Raw genomic sequence first — 19447 nt, forward strand, 5'->3', positions numbered from 1 at the left:
GTTGAGTGGAGGGACAGATACGCAAAAATGCCACCATCTATAAAATGAAAGATCCACGTGAATTGCTATAAAAAGTGCAGCAAAACAGATTGAACACAGCCAGCAAAAATTTCAGCCACCAGTGAAATGTTGTAAAAAAAAAAAAAAATTTCAAAAAAAATGACACTATAGCAACTCAAGATACATTTCCACATCACTCCATCCAGAATTAAAAGGATAGGGGTGTCCAGTTCATTCATAGAATATTGCAATTCTTCAGTTTAGAATCTAAAATTTTATCAACTGGTTATTGTATTGGGCTGGTAACAGACCATCGGTTTACAGTACAAAACCAGCAACCAAATCTTGAAGTTAATAATGTGGATGAAGGGTAATCTCCACTACAATTCAATTCCCAGCAAATTACAGTCTGTCTGAAGAACTGAAAAGATGAATTTCAACATCAAAAAGAACTCAACAATCTGTCTTTTCTAGTGTAAGTGGGCTTAAGAAAAAGTAAAAATCTTTCTTGGGAACTGAGTAAAATTACACTTAAGAGTTTACCAATATAATGTAGCATATACCAAGATAATGGTAGCAAATGAGAAATATTACCTGTGAATCTGATCTTGCCTACTAGAACGAACTGGAGCCAAGCCATCTATTTCATCAAAAAAGATTATAGAGGGTCTCATCAAGTATGCCTGGTAAGCAAAAAAAAATAAATTCAGTTCACTGTTAATTCTTAATTTATCCATCAACACTGAAAACAATTGATTTTTATTACAAAGCATTAACATACTAAATTAATAATGAGACACCTTTGTTGAAAATTCAGTTTTATTTTCAGATTGTACACTTTTTAACTACAGTGCTGTTTCAAATCAAAAAAGACTGCATTCTCCTTTGAGTAAGCAAGATGGCACCAGTGTATCAGTTTTACTGTGTGTTGGAGAGATTAAAGACAAACTGAGACACCTGTTTACAGAAAACAGTATCTTATCTGCTCATAACTTGTTTGCTTAGAAGTGTCTAAAAACAGCTTTTGTTTGAGTAACCACATTTCACTGCTTTATGTGACTCTCTCTTCTGTCCATCATATTCCAAGCCAAATAAGGACACTAAAATATACACACAGCCAATGCAATCCTGCATCCTCCTCTATGTAGCATTTATCTTGAACATTCCAGTCAAAGTCATGGATTTAATTTTTTTTTTTTACCCAAACTACTTTGCTCCATGAATGGACAAGTCAAGTGACTTCTTCCTCTCAGTTTTCAGATCAAGAAAAGCTGTTATCAGAATTCCTCTATCTTTTCATCTGAATATATAATTTGGACAAATCCTGCCCAATCGATGAAAATTTACAGTTATTTAGTTTCAGTTACAAATAACTTTAGCTGCCTAAAACATAAAAAACAACATACATAGAAATGATATGAAAAATATGTATTTTCTTCTAACCTGATCAAAAAGGAGTCGAAGCTGACGTTCAGATTCACCAACCCACTTACTGAGACAGTCTGCTCCTTTCCTCATAAAGAAAGCCACCTTTTTGTCTCCTTGACTGCATTCATTAGCTAGAGCTCTAGCTACCAAGGTTTTACCTGTTCCAGGAGGACCATAGAATAAACAGCCCCTGAAGATAAATGGATCAACACAGTCACAAACTTATTTTATGTCTCCTGAAAAACTCCAAGTCAAATTTGATAATGAAGACAGGGAGCCTGGAGAAGAAGGACTTAAGTTCTACTATTATTACTTAGTGTATTCAACATGACTTCATAAAATCTAAGTTTGTTTTACGCTTCCAAATCAGTAAATCTTTGCTTTGTAGAGAACATTAATCAAAGGCATATTAAGCTTCCAAAGAACTGTTTTACACTGGTTAAATACCTCCTCAGATATTAAATCTTAGGTAACACTCGAATCAGTGTTTGTTACTTCTTCAGAGAGATTACTTCCTTTAAATGACAAAAATATCCCCCAAATTTTCAATTATTTAGATTATGTGTACCCATTTAAATCACACACCAAGATGCCTGATTAATAAATATTAAAACCATAATATAACATTATTGAGATTACTTCTATAAAAGAAACATCAGGATTTAGCTTGATTTAGTACAATATTTGATAACATAAGGGAAAAAAAGGCAAGGTACTACTAAATAGAACACTTGAGAAATCTTTCTTTGACCAAATCACAAAGTTTACTTTCCTATCACAAGAAAAATAAACTAGATTTTTGTAACTCTTCACCCCACTTATTACATTCAGCTAGGCAAGTGGGGTAGCAAACTTGTAAGTCTACTTGAACGGTAAACACTCCAGGGAAAGAATCAATCTCCTATGTGTTTTCAAGTGAAGAATTCTTCAGAGCTTAATAAAACACAACAGTAAGAGTAAATACACCTACCTTGGTGGCTGAATTTTGAATTTTTCAAATATTTCTGGATAGAGAAGAGGAAACACTACCATTTCCTTAAGTGCAAGGATATGATGGCTCAATCCCCCTATACTATCAAAACGCACCTTAGAAGAAAAACAAAGCATACATTGTAACAGCTTTCCACAAAAGTACCTTTACTTATAAAATAACATATTTGAAAACAAATTACAAACAACATTGCATTTACCAACAGGAGTTCCCCGAATTTTGAAAGTGTAAAAAAAGCTGAGAAAGTCAACTCTTGGTTGCCCACATGAGGTTTATCTGGTTCGCAAGTTAAATGTGCCGGGGATACCTGGCCTTCTACAGAAATAGAGCCTAAGTCTAAGAGCATTTTTAAGCTCAGGCACAGCATAACATGAATATAGTCAAAGTACTTCTAGACAATGGTTCAGCTCTAGTAATAATTCAGCAGCTTCTGCACAACACACACCGTAAGCTGATGTGCATCACTGTTTCTGCATAGGCTCGGGACCCACACAGCTAGCACTGAGTTAACCAACCCAGGTAGTCAGTACTTTTGTTTCCTGCACTGCTCAGCATATCCCAGTTTCTACTACTACAAGTAATCGCAAAACAACTGTAAAAAAAAGAAATACAGTTGGGCAATTAATATTTTGGCTTATTTACAATACCCGTGCAGCACTGATTACCTACAGGCCAAAAGCAAGTGCTTTGTAGCCCAAAGGAATAAACAGACAACAGCTTTCGAAAAAAATCAGAAAAAATCAGTGAGCTTATTATAAATTTACTTCAACTCTAATGAGAGGCTGTGGTGAATTCTGGTTATGCATCATTGGGGAGAAGGAGAATAAAACATTTTAACAAAACCTACCGATTTATCAACAATCATAGGGTCAACATCAGCCAAACTTGCCCCAACTTTCACACGTTCTCGCAGGATTCCACTAGCTAAGTCCTCTGCTCTAAAGTTTAAAGGCAGGCACCTGTTCAACAACAACAACAAAAAAAACCCCACCAAATAAATACTGTTCTGTTTTGATCATTTTGCTGGAATGGGAAGAACCAAGAGATTCTACTACCTAAAGAGACAACCTTCCTGGATTGATAAGGTAATCAAAACAAACCTTTTTATTGTGGGAGTTATTCTTGTATATCTGGAAGTTCCTTAAATATAAACATAATTTGATGCTTCCATACAGATATTTCACTCTGGAGAATGAGGCTGGATTGACTATTTATATTAAACACAGAAGAAACAACGCTGACCAAAAGAACAGGACACTCTCCACTGGCAGTAATGAACTGAGCAGTTCAGTATGGTAAGAAAAGGGTTAACAGTACAAGGAAAACAATTTTTTTTAAAACACAGCTCATTAGAGTCCAAAGAAAAGAAATAAAAATATTTCTTGCATATCAGCCATAATTCACATCCACCTGTTCCAGCTCCTTAGTGCATACAAAGAAGCTTTAAGCCCCTACACAGCTATTATTACATCAGGTCAAATACACAGAGCAAGGTACCAGTAAAATACAGGTTACACTTGGAACTACGTTTTGGAAGTTGTACATCTTTGGAATTCCTCAGGTTGGAAAAAGGAATGGTGTAGCAGACAGAAAGAGAGAGAAGAAAGATGAGGAAATACTTTTTTTTTTCTGTTCAGTTTTCCAAATAATGTTTCTGTGATAGTAAGTGAATTTATTGATACATCTTATAGATTTTCCACTTTTAGGTAACTGGTGAATAAATGTGAGGTCAAAAAAAAATTATGTTGGATGTACGGAATGCACATATTACACCACAGGAAGAGAGAAGATTAAGAGCTAGTATTGGGAGTACAACTAAACTAACTGGGACCAAGTAACACCAAGAATAAAAAAAACATTTTAACCGAAGTTGTTTTGTCTTTTAACTCAACTGAATCAAATATTCTTATCTTTCCACCTATTTATCACTATTTGTTAATTATCTACTCCTAAGACTTCAAAATCTATGTTAATGTATAACCTGCAATCTTCTTACACTGTGTCTGCAGGTAATCACAGGCAGAATCAAAAAAGTCTGCAGAACTCATAGAACAATATAGAATAGTTCTGCTTGTTTTCTGCTGAATAATAAAAATCAAACCCTCCTAAAGACCAAGGATGTTTTCATACCTATTTCTTGCTCTGGCCATGCTTTTAGATTTTCTTCTTTCAAAACGTTCTTCATCTGAAGAGGTTGTATCACTGCTGTGAATGGCATGCTTCTTTCTCCTGTTGAAGTGGCAAAATAAACATAAAACTCAGTCCTTTTTGCAGTAGAACAGCATGTTTTGATTCTTTCATAAAATCAAAATTGAAACAGCAACTACAGTACTGTCCAGATTTAAGATGCAATCAAATTTTAGTTTTATTAAGTAAGTATCAAAATCATCTGGGAGGGGAACAACATCTTGTACTGTCACAGGGGTATCTGATTTCAACATGAACATGACTAAAACAGTGGATCCCCATAAGATATGTGGTCCTGTCCATGTTACCTCAGCAGGTATGATTGAGTATTCAATCAATAAGCTGCTGAAGTTCATCAGACAGCAATTGTACTTAGAAAAGCTTCCAACCACTTTAGCCACCTCCAACACAACAGAATAATCAAGATCTCCTTACTCAGTTTCATGCTTCTCTTTAAATATTCTTCGATAAAATTCCACACTTCCTAAAGCATATGGTCTCTTTTTATGAGGTCATCCATTCTGAACAGCAGAACAGTTTCACAAAACATCTCTACGGCCGTTTAACTTCTGATCTGAATCTAAGTATAATTACTACTCAAAGTCCACATGAACCACTTCTTATTTTAATATGACGGTATTTCAGAAAACTGAGTATTGCAGAAATATCTGAGAGCGTACATTACGTCTTCTGTACAAAAAGGCATCCGTGTGAAAAAAGTCAGCCTGTTTTTTGCATTAAAAAGTTGGCTACTAATAAAAATTAATGTGTTTTTAGTGAATATAGTGAGCTGTATCATTTGTACGAACATGATAATGCACTGACTAGCTGTATTTTGCCAAAGGATAACATGGTCAAAACATGGTTTTACTGTTTGATGACCAAAAATTAGACACATTTAAAAACATATCAAAGAGACTATCATGTAATTAGGAAGAATTTTTATGACAGTGTCCTGTCAGGAAGGGAAAAAAAAAATAAATGAGTGGAGCAATGAGCCTGCTAAAACTGAAGGGATAATAGCTTTCACACTCTTTATATCTTACTAGCAAGTACAAGCCTTGAGATTATCCAACAACATGTCATATGCTCTTTAAGAAAAAAAGAAATGCTCTTTAAAATTAGATGTTTTTATTTATATTACAAAGAAACTTGTAGAATCATAAGATTCTGCCAGTATTTTATTCACTTTTCGTATTGTCACTATGTCATTAAAATAAGCAATAAGAAGGCAAGAGTTTCGGCTGAGACTAGAATTCGTTTACTTGGATTCTGTTCAGGGACAGTTTTATCTTTTTGAAGTTTTCAGTAAGTTCATTTTTTAAAAAATGTATTAAGCTTGGATTCTCATCTGTTTTGTTAAATAAAGCCTCTCAACATTTTCCAAGACAACTTGGTGTATTCCAGACTTCTTTGACACAATAGATAAGAGTCAAGAATGATGCTTGGCAAATATTTTATTAAATTGTTAATATTACTTGGATGAAATTTGAACTGGAAGAAAACAAAAAACATGAGCCTGATTTGTTTATTTTCGTAGAATAGAAAGGGGGTATTTGTTAAACTGCTGCTTTGGATTTAAACACTAAATATATGCCCTTACAGAAAAAACTACAGTGTGCAATGCGCAACTCTCCAGTACTTGCAGCACACCTGTTTCCATTCTGGTTATCACAAAGCTTCTACTGGTATTATGAAGCGCTATGAAATTCATCTTCATATGCTGATCAGGATCTGAACCTAAGATACAATTCAAGACCCACACACACACGTGAATGAACTGTACAACTCACTCAAGAATGTTTTGCAAATCAAAAGCTAACAGAAATGTACTGAGGGAAAGCAAACAACTCTGTACCAAAAGACTGACATTTACCTGATATGGCTTCTTCTTGCAGGAGATCTGTGAATATCAAACAGTGTATTTTCCCTCTTTTTTTGATGAGCTGGCACTGAGTAAGAGAAGGTACAAGTTTGTAACATCAATTACAAAAGAATACTAAACTAATTTAAATGCAGGGCAAAAGTGCTAATTATTGCTTTACCAATAACATTATCGCTGGTTTCTCTGAAAGCTCAAATTAAGAAAAGACCTTGGGGGGGTGGAGGGAAGTCAAACCTCTGATGCTTTATTTCACTGTGGCCATACTTGGCTTGATACAGTCATGGGAATTCCATCCTCAGCCTCCTCAAATCATCACAGCTGTGGGTATCATGGCACAGAATGTAATTCATCACGGGCACTAACATTTTTAGTTTATTTGCAGGACATGAAACTCCATACGGAAACTTCTTCACAGCTGATAACATGGGATGTCTTGAAATTTCTCTTAACAAATAAACCACAGCATTTCCCTATCACAGTCTTAATTTCCAAGTTGCCTTAAGATACAGCACACTGCATACACAACTGTAATCTAAACCAAATATGCACAGAATACTTTATTTTCAACAGGAGCATTAAAAGGTTCAAAATTAAGAGATGCTATGCTGAATCCTGTCTCGGTCCTGGATGCTATGTCCTGTGAGGAGCAGCTGAGGACTGCGGGTTTGTCTAGTTTGGAGAAAGGAGGCTGAGAGGCCACCTCATTGTTCTCCACAGCTTCCTGAGGAGGGGACATGGCAAGGGAGGTGCTGATCTCTTCTCCCTAGGATCCAGTGATAGGACACGTGGGAATGGTTGAAAGCTGCATCAGGGGAGGTTCAGACTGGACATCAGGAAACATTTCTTTACAAAGAGGATGGTCAAGCACTGGAACAGGCTTCCTAGAGAGGTGGTCGATGCCCCAAGCCCGTCCGTGTTTAAGAGACATTTGGACAATGCCCTTAATCACATGCTTTAACTTTTGGTCAGCCCTGAAGTGGTCAGGCAGTTGGGCTAGATGATCATTGTAGGTCCCTTCCAACTGAATTATTCTATTCTAAATTTCTTATCAAGGAAAAATGTGGTAACTGCTGCTATGCAATTTATCCACAGTTATGAATTAGTTTTACCACTCAAGAAGAGAAGCAGGCATAACAGTAACTATTTCTTCCATGTAATTACCTAATTAATTAGGCTGCTTTCTGAATTTAACTTCTGTCAACTATTTATTAGCCTAAATCCCGTTTACCTCCAACCCTGAGCCCAGCACACGGCAGTACCTGCAAAGTTCAATGAAGCAGCACGCACTAGCAATGCCACCAGCATTGACAAACTGATACACTGTGTCTCGGTAGTCCTATTCACACCATGAACAAAACCAGAGGCAAGATGGAAGTCACCAAGTGCTGCGTGGGAACTCTGTCAGGGATGAGGAGCAGCCATCCAACTTTTCGCTTCCCACAGCCACGGTATTCTTGGAGGTCAGTAGAGCAGAACTGCACAAGCACTGTCTAGTTCCTCACCTATTGGAGGGGCCTGGTATCTTTCAACAGTTTTTCTCTGTCTGAGATTATATGGCCGATCATTTTCTTCTCCCTCGGCTTCTTCTACTTCTATATCTCCATCTTCTTCCTGAGACTCTGTTAGGGGCGAAAAATATTTTCAGAACACTTCTACTTGATGCCAGAGCTATCTTCATCCTAAAGATTAACATTTTAATGGTCACTGAGAATTATTCCCTTCTTAATAATTTACACTACTTGGCAAATGACTGGAAATTTGAAGACCTAGATAAATCTACAGCACATTGCCAAATTTCCTTCTAGTCTCCCACAGAAGGTTCTGGAAAAGCAACAGAAAAAACAATAAATGTAGTCAAATTAGTTTTAGTTGTAAAGTACTTCAAATATCACTTTTATCCACTATCTTTTTCCTTCAATAATTAACCTCCAAATTAAGAATAATGCCTTTCTTCTCTTTTCCCATAGAAGCCTCAGAAAATCAAATATTTGACACAGCATGAAAATAAGTACAACTTTATGATTCACAGTATCATTTTTACGCAAAGCAAATGAACACACTGTATAAAGTATCACCTAGGTCCATCTATTAACAGGATCAGAATTTCCATCCGTGGGTCTCGGAATTAAGCCTGCATTCTTATTACTTGGGACAGACCATACCTCTTACCGCAGTTTCAGTTCAAAATCGAGATACATTACGCTGAACCCTGTACGGATCCTGGGTGGAAGTTTGAGTCTGATTTCTTAAGGAAGCCGAGCATGCTGCTGATCATGCCATCAAAGTGAGCCATAAACCCTTCTTTCTCAATACTTTTTGAACCCACTGGCCAGTTTCATTTAAATTTTTAAAAGAAGATAGAATTTCAAATACAGTTGTTATGCCTTCTAAAATTCAGCAGATGGATAGAAAACAGAGACTGTAATTAGTACCTTCCCCAGAGGAAGGATGCAGAACTGACTATTACACATTCTTTCTGGTAACTGCCACCTAGCATATGAGAAATAGCAAGTCAGTTAGAACATGTATAGTTGTAGACTACATGCATCACATCCTAGCTTCCACCAGAGGATTGTTACAGGGAATATAAGGAAAGTTTCAATTACTTAGTGTTACAGAAAACAGGAGTAAGGGAACTTAGTGTATAAACATTCAGAAACCAGGCTTTGGTCTGCTACTTTCAGGTACACTTGCTTTCATTTAAAGACAACTATGTAGAGATCCCTAAAACGTCTCCTCTTTCTAAAGAGGAGGAATCCTTCAATGTGTACTTCTTTGCAATAGTCTTGTTAATTGGTCTATTTAATAACTCAAAATCCAGATCCAAAACCAAACTACTTTCTGGAGTGCAACATATTGCTATCTTATATCGAGAAGAGCTTTGTTTTCTAAGTATTTCAGACAAACCCGTACAATTCTTTATAATCCATACCTTCTTCTTCCCCTTCTGTGGACACTTCATGGTGGTTCTGAATCCCATAGCTATTCCTCCTCAATGATTTCCTTCTTCTTTTCACTCGAGAATACATATCCATGTTTTCCTGGAATAAAATTCACATATGCTCCCATCAGTGCTATCATTCCATGTCACTCACAGTGTTACCTCACAGTTCAGTAAGTAGTATTCCACTGTAGCCGCCAAGTCTTTTTCCAACAGAGCACCCCACAGGTAGACTACAAAGGCAGTCTCATTTAATAGGTGTTAAAATAAGTCTCTCGGATAGTACCTAGTCCATCTAATACATAGTTAACATCAGTATCAAGCTATTTTAGAGAACAAACCAGATGACAGTCCCTAGTCCTGTTTTCAGACTACCACAGTGTGCTTCACACCAAAGAACCATCACAGTACATCATGAGAGCATGGCAGTCAATTTATCAATAAAGAAAACATGATTTAGTATAAATCCATTCATTTTGTTCTGGATTTGAGTTTATCGAGTTTTTTATGTCATCCACTGAAGAGCATCTGAAGCCTTTTGACACAGCTACAGACAAATGTATGAAGATCGCAAAAACAAACATGCTCCCCCTTGATATTACTTTTATCCAAGATCTGAGACACTCTCCACTTACAAATTCTGTGTCTGTCCACATCCGTAGCCGTTCTACTTCCCCAGACCGCCTATTTCTCCTGATGTTAATATTATCCATTTCCTGCAGGACAGCTTCAGCAGTACTAAAATACATGCAATATTTAACACAAAAACATAATCAGTCTTAAAATGGTAGATATGCAGAACTTTTTACATAGCATCCAACAATTTAACGTAACTAATTCTATGATCTGTTACAGCTATTGCAGAGTCTACAGGTCAACTAAATATATAAATGAGTTAAAATCTGAAAAATTTAGGACAGCTACTTGAATCTATCAATTAACTACAGAACCAATCATAATAAAGAAAACTGAAATATAAACCTACAGAATATAAACTAAGGAGTATCCAAGAGAAGAAAGGCTGATGCTATTAAAATTCAGGGTTCAAATTAGGCTGTAGCATTTAAAAAAAAAAATATTTTTTTTTTTTTTTGCTCAGTGTAAATTGTAGCATGTAAATTTCTAATTGCTTAGATGTTAGATTAGGTATCAGATAAGATTAAGTTTGCCTCAAAGACACTAACACACAAAGGATTTTTTTTGTTTTAATGTTAAATCTGTAACATCTAGAATTTCATCATTCATTATTTGACCTCACTACTCTACCATTTGTCATCTACTATTTAATTAGTCTACATTTTCATTATCTGAAGTATTTGTAAACAGCTGTCAAAACAATGGTGGTGTATAAATAATAACCTTGGCCAAGACGCTTCATTGCTAAAAAAGAAAACAACAGAGTATTAGCCAGGCCAAGTCAATTATTTGGCCACCTGTCCTGAACACCACGTTACTGCTCTCCATAGCGATTATAGTAGATTTCCACTGGAATCCTACTATAATTGTATAATAATTGTAAGAAGGCAGAAACTTTCACTTCCTTTCTTTCAAGGTGTTTAAAAATAAATCTAAAGAGTGAAATCCTGCCTAGAAAGAAAGTCAATGGAGGTGCTGGTGACGGAAGTCAGTAAAGTCAAGATTTCATTATGAGCGCCCCTCTCAATTTTAAACAATTCTTCTAAAATATCTGTGATGTGTGATATAAACACTTCAAGCAAAATCATGCTATAGTTTGCTATCAAAGAAAATAGGGTTGGAGAGGACCTGGAAAAGTCCACGGGCTCTGCCAGGCGAGAACAAACTACACAATATCTGCGTCATTCCTGACAGACATTTGTCTAACCTGTTCTTAAAAAACCTCCAATGATTATGGGACATACTGTTATCAGTATAAGTTCATATATAGACTTCAGTACCATGATCTTATCAAATTACAATCTTCATGGTAGACTTTTTCCTATTGTTGATGAGGAGAGGGAGATTCAACTGCAACTAGAAAAATAAATGTAACTCAATATAAATTTGTAAACTGATACCAAGTAGTTACTGAGTAAATTGAAAAAGAAAATTAAATTAATAAATGACGCAACAGAATACATTTAACAATAAAAATGATACTTGGCAATTAAATGCTTATGTTTAAAACATTTTCCAAGCACTAGAGCAAGCAGACTCTCACAGATGTGACTATTAAAACCCGTTTTACAGGTGGGAAAATTGAGACATATTAAGTGACCTCCTCAGGGCCACATAGAAATAATATTTCAAGAAAAGTATTTCTGGCTCCCATTCCTATGCTCAGACCAGACCGTGCCTCCCTCTCTGACCTACTTTGTCTGCACCGTAAATGTCAAAAAGTGACACCCACCCTATGTGAATTAGTAACAAATGGTAAAAAAACAAAAACAAAAATAAAAGAAAGCTACAAACTTTTGATATTTTATGATCAAAATCGTACAAGGAAAATCTAGAAAGCTTCCAAGTGTTGTTGCTAATCAGCAATTTACATCACATTTAAGGTATCACTACGTAAACAGGTTACTGAGACAAAACCAGGGTGTGGATTTACAGCATGTCAGCCGCTCTGCAATAACCGCCAAGGTACAGTTTTATCCAGGTGTAAACACAGAGTAGCTTACTCCTCAATGGAAGTCTGGTAAGTTGCTTTGAATTCAGAGCATGGATAACACAGGCAGTTACAGCACAGGACCCAGCCTGTAACTCAAACCACAATCTAGCTTGCCTCGACGCTAATACATTCCCACAGTAAAACACATAGATGGCACCGGAAGACAGGGTTTTCTAACTCTTTAAAAAATCATTAAGATGCTTTGTGAATACAACTGAAGTATCCCCACATACCTGTTTACTAGCTGATCAAACAATAAACTCTGATTCAAAGTTTCAAATCTGTTTTTCCTGGACCGACAACTTTTTCTGACTTCTATATCTCCGTTTATGCAAGCATGGTCCCCATCTCCCTTTTTTTCCCCTCGAAGGGGATGGCTTTTGAGAGCTAAGAGAAATTTGTATTACTACTTCAAAAAGCAGGAAACAACATTTTCACATACAAGAATTAATAAGAGAATACTTAGCAAGGACAATAAACCAAAACTTATGGAGCACGGTACGAGCACTTTTATAGTCACTAAAGAAATATATTTTTTAAATTCCTAACAAATTTATTTTACAAGCTATTTCTTCAGACTCGAGCTTGTTTCCTTATATGATAGTCTTATTTTATGATTAAAATTTGGCATACAAATATCCAATATTTTTAAGTTAACAGCAATACTAATATGCACACTTGGCCCCCAGTTTCAATTCTTAGACTTTCAAATACAGTATCAAAAGGTCAGATGCAGCATATTGATTTCACAAGCACATCTATATCAGCTACTCTGTACAGTATCAAACAAAAAGAGATCCCACTCCTGATTGTTCCTTTGGCACCACAACAAATAATAAAAACACACTTAATGGATTAACGCTTACATACAGTCAACACAGAACTAAATGAGACAGAATTGATGAAAAAGGGATACGAAAGACAAAGTGGTTTTAGCTAAGATATGCGATGAGATGGCAGGTTTGTACAAGCATATAGGAAAATTGTTCGAGGTAGCAGGAGTTGCAGACAAGGCAGGTCTCTCTAAAGCAACAGCAGAGTTAAGTAACGTTAAGAACCACAGAAGGCCAAATCTTAAATAAGCAAAGAGAGTAAGTAAATTAAAGAGACCAGCTGGGAGAGGAAGGCCAAAATTAGCTCATAACAGTAAATTTAGGAGTTAAAGAAAACATCAAGATAATGGCGAAGAGGTCTGAATTGAGAAGAGAAATGGACTTTCATCTAAGAATGTTCCCCATGTCCACAGAGAGCATCAAAGATGTTGACAGAAGAAAACTGAGCCAAAACGGTAACTTTTCTGTTCAAAATGGTCAGAGTAATCAGTAAAGTTATTAAAAATATATGCAACTGAAAACCATTGACATAAAATTGTTAAATGTAAAAGTGGATGCAAAAGGTCCGCTGTAATACACTTACATAAGCTACGTCCATTTGGTAGTGTAGCACCAGGCTGAGAAGTTAACCTAGGAAACAATCATATTAGACACACAAATAATGTTAACACTCCTTAGCCAAGCAGAAATTACGCAGTGAAAATAGAACTTTAAACATAGAATGTTACACGATACCCTACGACTTCAAAACCTTTGTGACACAAAGCCTCTGAAGAGTCTGCTTCACACTCAACATTGGAATGAGGACAAAACTGCCAAATACCAAATATACGAATCCCCCAATTATCTAAACATCTCTTTTATTAATCCCTCCAATGTTCCCTCATGCCATCTCCTATTAGTAACTCCCCCCCTTAAATTTCAGAACAGGATTTCAATATAGCTCTTCAAAGGCAATTACCTTTGGATACTTACTTTGGATAAACTAGTAGAAGGATAAAAAGCTGTTTTGAACTCACATAAAAAGAATAAATTTAGCAAAATCACCAGCTCAAGTGAATGGGATTAATTTATGCTGGGTGTACTTAAAATCAGTAAAAAATATTTTCATTTTCTCTATCAAGTTGATATTTTGAATTTCTTTTAAAATTAACTTTTAGGAAAATTAACCCCTACTGCTTCATAGTTGAAGACAAAAACGTGTTCCAGAGTTTTCTACTATTTTATTGCTTTAGCGATTGTTACTTCATTCAATTTTTAAGAAACTGAAAATGTTATTATTTATTAGACATGATTTTACTAAAAGATAATTTAGAGTGCAAATGAACAGAAACAATACAACCACTGGCAGACTGTTGGAAGTAATTTGTCAACACTGCTATGCAAAGAGCAAAATAAGTCTAGCAAAAGGAAAAAAAAATGTAATCTCTCTTCCACCCTCAGAAATACGAAGTACTTTACAGACAAGTGAACTGTATATACTGCACACCAGTACTGGATAGGGAGGAACTCCTTGTTCTCAAACTAGAAAACTAAAATGAATTTGATGGGAAAGAGAAAAAGGAGGAGAAATCTTAACAATACCAAATGCAATCTGAGCGTGAACGTGACCAAGAGTTCAACAGACTACAAAGAGTTCAACTCAGAGGCACATAAGATGTGGGCTGTGCTACTATTTTCCTAAGAAATGTATAACTAATCCTTACAAAACAAAGGTAACCGAAGGATTTTTGCAAGGGTTAGGTAGCAACACAGAAAACCACGTTTACAAAAATCACGTCCACATCCAACTTTCCAATAACATTTTTGTGGTCAGATATTTTAAGTACTTTAGAAACCACAACTGAAGTGAAAATTCATTATAATAAAGGTTTAACAACAAAACTTTTGGGAAAAGTCTTAGTGACTCAAGATCACTATTAAGCCCAGCGTTTGGATTTTGGCAGAAAACGACAAAAAAAAAAAACCCACCTCAAGATGCAAAGACATGTCACAGTGGGTTCTACATGAGTAACAACATGAGCTTCAGTATCCTGGTCAAATTTCAATTGCCACTGTGATCTAAATTCTCCCAGCTACATTAGCTTTTTTTAATCTCTTCGCATTTCTAATAGGTACAGCATAAGTCTACACTTATAAACAAAAGAAATACAAGGTGCATGAGTTTCAATATATTCCCAGGCAACCGTGGCACATAATATGCCATATTGAATTCATCCTGTTTTAAAAGGGAAAAACAAACAAAAAAGGGATCTATTTTAAGATTTACATAGTTTTTAAATATAATTCATCCTAGCAGAGACAGCCCAGTAGTGAATTACAGCCATTTTTAAATGCAAAGTGTTGCAAGAACAATTTTGATTTGTACATAAATCTGAAATAAGTATCTACAAAAGAATCAGTATTAACTGAACCCTCACGTCCCAGGAACATACTGTCTACACTGTCCCACAATTACCTGTAACCATGTGAAGAACCTTACGAACACAAGAATGCTGTGTAAAATATTAATCAGAGTTATAAAAGAAGACAAATTAGTTCTCTTTCAAGTTATAAAAATGTGGCAGATTTGAGGCTATATTTAATAAAAGACAGTAGTTTACTTGAGTCCTTATAACCAATCAGGGAAGAGAGGCTGAAAACAACAATGGAAAGAAACTTGACCATCACCCATTCCTTAAAGATGATAATACTGATTTCCTAATTAAAATGTCATGTCTTCTTATAGCTTGAGTACATAAAAATACCAATTAAGTCACTAAACATGGATGTATCAAGAATCTAGAACTCAGACTGCATCTCAAATAAAATTACTTTCCAATTTTGCACAAATTTGCATAGAAAGGAAACAGAGATGACAGGATTGATGTAACGCATGTTCGTGGAGTCTCAAACTAAAAGAAAACTGTATGAAAGTAATACACTTCAAAAATACACTCTTGAGCATGAGCTGCAGCTCACTGCAGAAATAGTGTAAGTGGGCTAACAATACAGAAAAAATTGGTAAAACTTCATTTTTCTCTTGGCACCACGTTACCTGGACTGTCCAGTTGAGATGCTCCATTCCTCTCGCTGCCCAGTACTGCGTGATTTTGATTTGTCTTTGCACACAGGATCAGCATGTTTTGAGGTACGTTTGGCGGGAGGAGATATGTGGCTATCACTCAAACTAGCATCACTACCTTCATCTTTCTGAAAAGAAAAAAAGCATCAGACCATACTTAATTGACTCATTTGTATATATCCTTACTGAAAAAGAAGAAACTTAAGCTTAGTAAAAGGGAAGTCTCTATCAAACTCTTAGTAAACACCTTGTGCAAAACACTAAAAAATATTATTCTGAAAACATTACTGGAAACTATGAAAATATTTAATTTAAAATATTAAACTTTTGTATAATAGTTTACATTTTTTTCTGAACAAGCATTCTAGTTCTCTAACCCACTGTAATTTTGTATATCATACATGACACTGCTACTCCTACCTACCTGCAAAGGACCTAACAGTGCAAATAGAGAGAGAAAGACGACTGAGGAAAACAAAGATGCTTAGAAACACAGCATGAATTTATTCTACTGATGTTATCTTTGTCTTTAAAATGCTTAAACAGTCACATTGTGCTCCTTCTTCTTGTGAGAGTTCTGCAATACCTTGTTCTCTTCTTTAGACTGTCAAACACATAGCTACGAGTAACTGAAAGTGGACTTCACACTTTTACAGCACTTTTTGTCTAATGCGTTCATTAAGAGCATTATACACACTAACAATGTTAGTCTTAACACCTTTAAGAAGCTCCAAACCACTACCAAAGGGTTTTTTTTTCTGTTGCGCTTATCAAACATAGACAGAAACTCAAAGATAGTAGCAAGGGATTACTTCAGAGCTGTATGTAAAAAGTGGACAGACAGCAAACAAAGGAGGATCTGTTAAGGTGAACTATAAAAAAAAAAAAAAAAATCAAGATTCCATAAACCACACAGCACCACTCCAACCTCCTTTGACCTTCTTCTGATGCTTCTCTGACCCACCCATAAACCAAATCAGCTCACCAAAGCTTCAAAAGCTCACTTCCCATCTGTTAGATTAGGTTCCTACCTGGTTAGTGAGCTGGACCGTTTCACTGAGGGATCAGACAAGTAGAAATGGTAAGGCAAGAAAAAAACATGAGGTGAGGATGGGACCACTGTCTGCAGCGAAATGGGCTGTCTGCATCATGCCTTAACATTTTGTCCCCTGACATGTATTTTCAAACATTAACTAATATTAAATACTTATAAAACAACTAATAAATTAATAAAGACAGTATTTATTATGATATAGTATTTATTTACTGAATATCATAGAATTGTTTAGGTTGGAAAAGACCTTTAAGATCATCAAGGACTTTTTACTTGGGCATGTAGCGATAGGAGGAGGGGGAATGGCTTTAAACTGAACGAGGGCAGGTTCAGATTAAAAATTAGGAAGAAGTTTTTCACTGTGAGGATGGTGAGGCACTGGCACAGGTTGCCCAGAGAGGTTGTTGAGGCCCCATCCCTGGAGGTGTTCAAGGCCAGGCTGGACGTGGCCTTGGGCAACCTGGTCTAGCGGGAGGTGTCCCTGCCTATGGCAGGGGGGTTGGAACTCGACGATCTTCACAGTCCTTTCCAACCTAAACCATTCTATGATTCTAAGTCCAACCGTAAGCCTAACACTACCAAGTCCACCACTAAACCATGTCCCTAAGTGCCCCATCTACATGTCTTTTGAATACCTCCAGGGATGGTGACTCAACCACTTCCCTGAGTAAGCATACAACATACTGCAGGTAAAGACAAGAATCTGACAAAAACAGCTCTCCCCTCCATGAAATGAGTGTGTCACTAGAGCTAAGAAGGATGAGAAAAGGGAAAAAAAAACGAACATGTAGAAGTATGTGGGAACTCTTGAATCCCACAGCTACTTCAGGCGTGATTCTCTGAGATGCCAAGTACTTGGGAAAGACATTAATTTTATTTATACTATAAATACCTATAAAAACTTTTGATAATACTAACAAATACTAAAAACTAAAAACTAGTACTAAATGCTAACCAGCCATGTTCACATCTCATTTCAGAAGTAGTTTTAACTTTGGTTTTAACTTTTTTAGCCTGTCAAGGTAGGTGCAGGGAAAGAAGTCGGTCTATATTAAGATTCAATCATTTAACACCAGTAAAAACAAAAAAAATAACAAAACCAAACACACACTTTTTTCTTCCTCATTATTTCGCTTTTTCAGGAAGTACGTCAATATAACTCAAAACAATATCTATACTAGAAGATCATAATTAAAACTTTAAATCAGATGAAGCAGAATTTGGGATCTAAACCCAGGACTTAGTCAAAGTGGTAGCAGAGGTAACTATCACCATTCCTAAATACAAAACACCTGCACCTTGCACAGCACTGTAAAATACACATGCAGCCACCCAGCTGTTTTCCATGACACTCTGCAATTACAAAATACCAACTTTTCACAAAATTTTAATAGTGTCCATATTCACTTCTCAATACTGTAAGCATTTGTGTATGTAATTTTTTATTTAATAAGCCACAAGTTTATTTGTGGACTTAGAGAAATACATCATCGCTAGGTCAATTTTAGTAACTACTTTCTGAGACTACAAGAACTACCCTGTGCAGGATAGACTAAGCAGAGTTTCAAGACAAGCCACAGAACCAGTTTTAAACCGGCTAGGCGAGACAGAGAAAATGAGGCTAAGAAAGAGGAACAAACGTGTAACCAAGCTTTATGAGGGCCAACATTAAAGCTATTTTGCAAACAGTGAAATTAGTAATGCATAGGTTCCTATACTCTGTCTCTACCCTTTCCCATGCAAAAATCCTAGCTCCTCCCAGGTCTTCTATGACTCCCTTTCTCCGCATTTCCTCCAGTTCCCCGCCTCTGGTCCCAAGTCTCAAAATTAGCTAGCGTTCCTCATTCATCCTGCCTATTAACTCGTCAGAAGCAATACAGCAAAGTAGTTACTTCAGAGCTACGTGCATGCCAAGTGGTCAGCTGTCAGGTAAAACAAAATATTAGCGATTAACCTGGCGGTAAAATCTGCTACTTCAGGTCTCCCTCTGCTACTGAGCTACCAATATTCACAAAATTTATAAAAGCTGAGTATCTTTGCTATCTCTAATACTGTCAAATGAACAGATACTGGCCAACAGGTTTAAAAACTGAAAGGGCACGCTTACCGTCAATGTGATCACATCAGTGCAGTTGCCTAAGGAACGAGACTAGCGATGAAGGGGTTTACTTAACAGAGGCAATCATTTCTGGTTACTCTTTGTTTAGGATATTATTTTCAGTTGAGGCTCATTTGTCTGAATATTAACTCTACACATTAACTTAGCAAGTACAAAGCAAGTCAAAATTTTAAGACAGTCAAGCCCAGATACTAACTTCAGTTAGGACATGTGCTGTAGAAGACGCGCTAACACACAAAATGTTTTACCACAAAGTAGTGACAAAGCTACTACAATGAAAAATCATTGACATTTTAAATATACTAATAAGAATCCA

The 19447-nt window shown here is 36.2% G+C and overlaps 1 protein-coding gene across 2 annotated transcripts in view; it reads right to left on the reverse strand.

Moving 5' to 3' along the window:
- ATAD2B (ATPase family AAA domain containing 2B) overlaps positions 1-19447 on the reverse strand; it is a 75879-nt gene that overhangs the window by 44476 nt on the left and 11956 nt on the right. For both annotated transcript variants that reach the window (XM_082481064.1, XM_082481063.1), the window contains exons 2-13: positions 15932-16086; positions 13478-13524; positions 12295-12448; positions 10068-10170; positions 9424-9532; positions 7994-8110; positions 6483-6558; positions 4550-4648; positions 3267-3378; positions 2399-2514; positions 1444-1618; positions 595-683 (exon numbers count right to left, since the gene is read on the reverse strand). In XM_082481064.1, coding sequence (XP_082337190.1) covers positions 595-683; positions 1444-1618; positions 2399-2514; positions 3267-3378; positions 4550-4648; positions 6483-6558; positions 7994-8110; positions 9424-9532; positions 10068-10170; positions 12295-12448; positions 13478-13524; positions 15932-16086 — 1352 coding nt within the window. The remainder of the gene's footprint in view (positions 1-594; positions 684-1443; positions 1619-2398; positions 2515-3266; positions 3379-4549; positions 4649-6482; positions 6559-7993; positions 8111-9423; positions 9533-10067; positions 10171-12294; positions 12449-13477; positions 13525-15931; positions 16087-19447) is intronic.

This window comes from Vanellus vanellus (genome assembly GCF_965231255.1).
Source record: "Vanellus vanellus genome assembly, chromosome: 3".
In the NCBI taxonomy this organism is placed as follows: Eukaryota; Metazoa; Chordata; class Aves; order Charadriiformes; family Charadriidae; genus Vanellus; species Vanellus vanellus.